The sequence below is a fragment of the Eptatretus burgeri genome, chromosome 14, assembly GCF_056783735.1.
Source record: "Eptatretus burgeri isolate ZD-2024b chromosome 14, Ebu_testis_v1, whole genome shotgun sequence".
NCBI lineage: Eukaryota > Metazoa > Chordata > Myxini > Myxiniformes > Myxinidae > Eptatretus > Eptatretus burgeri.
The window spans coordinates 68,367,432-68,374,679 of NC_140974.1; the positions used below are offsets into that span (position 1 = coordinate 68,367,432).

Below are 7,248 nucleotides of genomic sequence, written 5' to 3' on the forward strand. Positions count from 1 at the left end.
TCACATTATACATATATCAATAATTTATCAAGATTAATCTCTTCTCAGGTATTCAAAACAGCAAACAAAATATATCCTTGTAAGCGATGTCTTAATTCATTTCATACAAAAGATCGATTTGAACAACATTCAAAATATTGTAGTAATCATAAATCAGCTGTAATTATAATGCCTAAACCTGGTGAAAAGATTTCTTTTGAAGATTATAATAAATCTATCATGCACCCATTTGTGATATACGCTGATTTTTAATGTATCCTAAAAAAGATAAATACTGCTTCTCCTAATCCAAAAGAATCATATACAAATAAATATCAAAAACATATTCCTTGTGGTTTCTGTTATTATATCAAATCGTCTGTTGGTGAAAAGTAAAATAAACTTGAACATTATAGTGGAAAAAAAGCTTCACAAGAGTTTGTAAAACGATTAGAAAACGTTGTATAAGACTAATTAAATTAATGAAAGAAACAAATGAACCGATTAAATTAACCGAAGAAGAAAAATTAGAATTAGAAAGAACAATATCTGTCATATTTGTGAGGAGGAAATTGAGGAGTCTAAAGTTAGGGATCATTGTCATCTTACTGGTAAATATAGAGGTCCCGCTGATTCCTGGTGTAATCTTAATTATAAATTTCCTTCTTTTATTCCAGTCTTTCTTCACAACAGCACCAACTATGATACACATCTATTTATAAGTGAACTTTCAAAAACACCAGGGAATATTTCTGCCATAACAAACACAAGTCAAAAGTATATTTCATTGACAAAAATGATATTCACAAAACCTTTAACTCATATTAGGTTTCTGGATTCTTACAAGTTTATGGGAACACCACTAGCCTACCTAGCATCAAATCTAAGCTCCACAGGGTCTTTTCCAAATCTTAATTCATTCTTTTCAAAAGAGGAAATTCTAACTAAAGAGGAAATTCAGATTAAAGAGAGAATTCAAAGTAAAGAGGAAATTCTAATTAATGAGGAAATTAATGAAGAAATTCTAATTATAAAGAAAATTCAAACAATGAATGAAATTCTAACTAAAGAGAAATTCTGATTATAGATGAACTTCTGATTAAAGAGGGAATTCTAACTAGACAGGAAATTCAAAATAAAGAGAAAATTCTTACAAGTAAGGGAATTTATCCTTATGATCATATTGATTCATTTATGAGATTTAAAGAAACACAACTTTCTTCAAAATAAAGTTTCTATAATAACCTCTATGAAGAAGAAATAAGTGATAAGGAATATGAACACGCACAAGAAATTTGGAAAATATTAAAGATAAAGAACCTTGGAGATCATGATTTGTATCTAAAAACAGATGTTTTATTGTTAGCTGATGTGTTTGAAGCTTTCAGATCATTCTGTCATAATAAAAATTGTTATGGATTAGATCCTGCCCACTATTTCACAGTTCCTGGTTGAGCTTGGAGTGCAATGTTGAAAATGACAAAACAAGATATAGATTTAATCAGTGATGTAGATATGCTTTTGATGGTTGAGAAGTCTAAGAGAGGTGGAATATCACAAGTATGTTCAAAAAGATATGTTAAGCAAATAATAAATATCTTCCAAATTATGAAAGTGAAAAAGATAGTAATTATTTGATGTATTTTGATGCTAATAATTTGTATGGATGGGCAATGTCTCAATCTCTGCCTTATGGTAAATTACAGTGTGTGGAAGAAAAGGATTATGAAAAGGCTTTGATGAATATTGTTATTTCTTCTCAAGAGGAATTGAATGAGGAAGAAGAGGGTTATTATTTTGAAGTTGATTTGAGGTACCCGAGTGATCTTCATAATAAGCATAAAGACCTTCCTTTTGCAAGTGAGAAAGAAACCCCAAAGAAAGAATGGTTAAGTGATTATCATAAAAGTTTTAATATTGAAGGAAAATCAACAGAAAAGTTATTAACAACATTCTATGATTAAGAGGGATATGTTTTGCATCAGAGAAGCTTGAAACAGTTTTTGAGAGAAGGATTGAGAGTTGCTAAAATTCATAGAGTTTTAAAATGTAAACAAAGTCCTTGGATGAAAAAGTATATTAAATTCAATACAGATATGAGAACAAATACAAAAGTAAAATTTGAAGGGGAATTCTATAAATTTATGAATAATGGCGTCTTTGGAAAGACAATGGAGAATGTTAGAAACAGGCAAAACATTAGATTTGCAACATCTTGGAAAGAAGCTTCTAGATTGATAAATAAACCAAGTTTTAAGAGAGAAGTGGTTTTTTCAGAGAACTTTTCTGCTATTCATATGGAAAAGGAAAGTATTGTCATGGATAAAACAATTTATATTGGAACAGCAGTTCTTGATTTATCAAAGATATTGATGTATGATTATTTGTATAATGGCTTAAAGAAAGAGTATGGTGAAAATGTTTCATTGTTGTATATGGACACTGATAGTTTTATCCTAGATATAAAAACTGATGATGTTTATAAAGATATGAAGAAAAATATTCGAGTATATGATACAAGTAATTTTAGTAAGAAGAGTGAGTTATTTTCAAAAAAGAATATAAAGGTTATTGGTAAGTTTAAGGATGAATTGGGTGGAAAACTAATGAGTGAGTTTATTGGATTGAGAGCAAAGGCATATGCTTTTAAGTATGGTGATCAGGTTGATAAGAGGTTTAAGGGAATAAAGAAATATGTAATAAAGAAATCAATAACTTTTAGAAATTATAATAATTGTTTGATGAATAAGAAAGAAGAATATAGGAAAATGAATACAATAAGAAGTTATAAACAAAAGATATATAGTGAAGAAGTAAATAAAAAGCCATGAGGAGCCTTTTATGATAAGAGATTTATTTTAGATAATGGAATAGATTGTGTTCCATATGGATATTGTATGATAGAGTGTATAGAATAGATTGTGTTTTAACGATGGGAAGATGGGTTAGGGTTTTTAAGGGCTACCGCCGCGTTTTTTCACAATATATAAATGGTCAAACCAAGTATTAATCAAACTAAAGAGTGGAGAAAATCTCAGTCTTGGTGTATAAATGTAAAACATAATGAATGTGAAAAATATCAAATAAGTCTTATTGAAAAAATAATGAAAAGAAAGGTAAATAAAACAAATAAGCGAATCAATTTAAAAACTAGTAAGTTAGAGGATGTAAAGAAAAAACTAATATCCTTAAATGGACTGAAAACTTTGATGGTTATCAATTGAACAATGGAAAAACAATTTACTATAATCTCAAAATGATACATGGCTCAGGAGGTGGTCAAACAAGAGCATTAAGAGAAGTTTATCATTTCGTAATTACACAAAAGGGGCATCTTGAAAATTATAATGATTCAAAAGTTTTATTTTTAAATATTTTAGATGGGGATTATTGTGCAAAGAAAATTAAACTATTGAAGGAATTTGAGAATGAATAAATCTTTATAGGTTCAATGAGTGAGCTAAACAATATGCATTGGTTATTTGAAAAAAAGTGCTCCAAGGTTAAAAAGGGGAGGATATTAAAATCTCCATTCACTTACATGTTTTAAATGTTTCTTTAGAATCACCTTTAACAAATCACAGTATTTCACCCGACGACTTTACGACTTCAGCAAATCTTTATAGGTTCAATGAGTGAGCTAAACAATATGCATTGGTTATTTTAAAAAAGTGCCCCTAGGTTAAAAGGGGAGACAAATAAATATACCTTGGGGTAAAAGGGGATTTTTTTTTAAGGGAAAAAAAAATGAATCGCTGAGAATCCCCCATTCATTAACACGGGGGAAAGTGAGCCAGAATCAGTATATTCACCCTACTAACAATGATGTGCATATGTTACCCATCATTCTTAATCTGGGTGCCAAGTTTAAACAACATCAGTCAATGCATATCCAAGAAATGGTTGAGGACGTGTTCAACATCGGGTTCTTTACAACTAAAATGGCTGCCAGTCAGCCATCTCGGATCTGATCTCGAAGTCCGAATAAAATCGGTCCATACAATTCCAAGATATGGTTGCAGACGCATGGACACAAAAATCGAGACCAAATCCATAAGCCCCCATTTCAGACTAAGTCTCCATCCATCCATTGGGACCATACTCTGTACAGAGCATCGGTGCTGCCGAAGCAGTCTCCTTGGCTATTGGGCACAATCCGGGATGGATCACCACTCTGACAAAGGATACCAGCATGCTGGCACTCATTTCGCCGACCTCGGAAGGATGACAGGCAGAGTCAACCCCACCTGGTATTAATTCAACAGCCGAATGGGATTTGAACTCAGGATCCTCAGATCCCAAGCACTCCACTCAAACCATTAAGCCAACACCAGGCATGGACTAAGTCGAACAGGGGTTAATAAAGGTTTAAAAGCATATAAATAAATTAATTACAGGGTTTACTGCCGTTTTACCCAGCGTCTATGACATCACCCTGTCTAACATGCTACATTAGTTATTCATGCCTGTTGTTTGTGTCCTTTATGACGTTCTTAAAAACAGTAAGTTTCCTGTTTGGAATGATTTTCAATTTTGTTAGACTGCCAGACAGGCAGACATTGTCGAAAGATTATCTCACTCATCTCTGCACATGTGCGATCGGACGAATTCAGAGACAAAGTACTGTAAAACGAAAGACTAGTCTTCCTATTCATGTTCTGATTCGTGTTCAAAATAGAACAATCAATTTACATAAGTTGTTCCTCGATCATAAACTGATAAGACAGTCAGACGGACGGATGAACGGACGCACATGAACCAATTGCTTAACCCCACTTTTCTCATTGTGTGTGCGGGGTCATAGAGAGAGATAAGGAAAAAAAGTCAGGAAGGATAAGATTACTTACGCAGTTACCCACGGATGTTGTTGGACCTGCTCCAGCTTCGTACGATTGGTGGAGAAGTGTCAAAGGTAAGAAAAAAGATTTGGTCAGAAAACAGTGGGGAAGAATGATGACAAAAGAACAAGTACGACTTTCAGACTTTGGCCTTTTGTTGCCATGTTTTAACTTTGAATCCAACAAGATTCAGCGTGATTTACCGTGAGTCGAGCTGCGGGATCCGTATGAATCATTCCCCGTAACAGCTCAGAACACTCAGCACTCACAAAGTGCGGAACATGAAAAACTCCTCGCTTCACTTTCTCAAGAAGCTGTCGAAGATTGTCATCATCGAAGGGCAACGCACCCTGCAAGTACCAATGTAACCGCAAATAAAATTGGGCACTCTGAAGGTACAGGAAGTTATAAAGACATAAAATGATCGTTTACAAGTAAATCCATTCCACCAAACTTTTTTCTTTCCATGCCTAACACCTCGCTCACCACTCACCACAAGAAGAGCATACAAGATAACTCCACAACTCCATACATCTGCTCTCCTTCCATCATACTTCTCTCCCTAAGAAGATGGACATCAAGATTATTGTTCACTAGTGAGTGAACCATCTGGTAATTGTGAGCGCAAAAGTAAACTTACCCGGATAACTTCAGGGCAGGCATAGTGGGGAGACCTGAAAGAGACGGTGATGGATGGAAAAATGAAACGAGTAGGAAGAGATGGACAAGGGGGAAAGACTGCATTAAGGGGTGATGAGATAATACGTCGAGAAAAAGAAGCATAAATCCATTATAACAGGAAGAAGAATCAGGGTAAAAACGTATCAATGGAAGGTAAGACTTACCCACAGCTTGTGTCTAGCAAACTGTCGCCAACCTGTAAGGAGGCCATCCCAAAATCTGCCACACGGATCTCATTCCACTCATCCAATAACAGATTCTCCGGCTTCAAATCTCTGTGGCTGCAGAAGTGAAAAGAGTTCCTGGCTTACAATGTGCTGTTAAATTATAAACCGTAACATTCTGCTCTAAATTCAGAATCATTTCTTCAACAAACTGTAAGCAACTCAAATTCAGGATCTTATTTATTTTAACCATTCACCCTTCAAACAACCAACACTTAATTCTTACTCTTTCTACTTTATACCCAAACCACCCCTCACTTCCACACCCCACCTTCTCCTCTCCAACATGCAAACAAAAACAAGCTTAATTTCCTTATAAATGCTTCCTTTCGTCCAGCCTCCCTGACCCTGAGCTCCTCCAACCTCTCTCCATATTCCTACAACTTCCTTTCTTCTCCCACATACCAGATGGAATGTAAATGGCAGAAGTGCAGTGCGGATACGATCTGGCGAAAGAATTTTCGTGCCTCACGGGGGGAGAGACGTCCCTTCCGGACTAAGTAATCAAACAACTCACCCCCAGCAACGTGCTCCAGAACCAGGTATCTAAACAAACAGGGACAGACAGAAAAAGAGAGCGGGGAGCCTGGATGCCGTCGGATTGAAATAAGAGAAGGTTTAAGAAAATAAATACAAAGATAGACAATGTATCATGCACATGGAAATCGAAGTTGCATTCTGAAGGCACAGACATACGAACAAGCACTGAAAAGTCAAAGAAAGTCAATAAGGGTCGACAATGAGGGCAAAGGAAAGAATGAATGACAGAAGGTGAGAGAAACTCTAAGGAAAGTTTGACTTCTCCAGTTTTATCATTACCTTGACATTAAACTTTAAAAAAGAGATCAAAATCTGCCGTCTTATCAATAGTTTTGAACCCAGAGTGCTTACAGGTGCCTCTTGTTCTCGTAGACATCATACAACTTGAGAACATGAGGATGCTCAATCAGCTTCAGGATGGCTATCTCGCGCTCCACCTAATTACAGCAACCATTTCAGTGTTATCGTATAAACAATTTTATACTTGCAAATAACTTCATTAAAATTATAATACACAATAAGAATGAAAATAAATACGACTTTCAAAATTATTTTCTCGATTTTAACGTTCGAATTGATGTGAAGTTTATGAATCAAGGGTTCATATCAATCGGTCGTCTCTGTTTTGCTCGCCGTCCCCCTCATCCCCTCTACTCATGCCCTTTCCCCCACAGACCAAGATGAAAACACAATTGTTTGATACATGGCTAAACAGGATACCAGTTATACTTCCACTATCTTTGGGGAGAAAACCAAAAATGCCTTTCACATCGACGCTGGAATGTTTTTGCTTTTTTACTTGAAGCAAAAAGTCAGTGTTGGTTTCTCAAATAGTATGCTGTTATTTAAAAAAAAACAAATTATTCAAAATAATAAAACAACAATTAAAATGCAATCATTTCCCCATTCGTTTAACAGTTCTTGAGCACTGGTGACGTTTTTATAGACAGTCAATGAAGAGATGAAAGGAACTCCATCAACTACGA

The 7,248-nt window shown here is 34.9% G+C and overlaps 1 protein-coding gene across 1 annotated transcript in view; it reads right to left on the bottom strand.

The window, feature by feature from the left end:
- Window positions 1-7,248, bottom strand: part of LOC147013525 (serine/threonine-protein kinase BRSK2-like) — a 102,485-nt gene that overhangs the window by 84,182 nt on the left and 11,055 nt on the right. The window contains exons 3-9 of the mRNA XM_085855389.1: window positions 6,614-6,699; window positions 6,128-6,268; window positions 5,663-5,779; window positions 5,458-5,491; window positions 5,311-5,379; window positions 5,021-5,167; window positions 4,827-4,861 (exon numbers count right to left, since the gene is read on the bottom strand). Coding sequence (XP_085711515.1) covers window positions 4,827-4,861; window positions 5,021-5,167; window positions 5,311-5,379; window positions 5,458-5,491; window positions 5,663-5,779; window positions 6,128-6,268; window positions 6,614-6,699 — 629 coding nt within the window. The remainder of the gene's footprint in view (window positions 1-4,826; window positions 4,862-5,020; window positions 5,168-5,310; window positions 5,380-5,457; window positions 5,492-5,662; window positions 5,780-6,127; window positions 6,269-6,613; window positions 6,700-7,248) is intronic.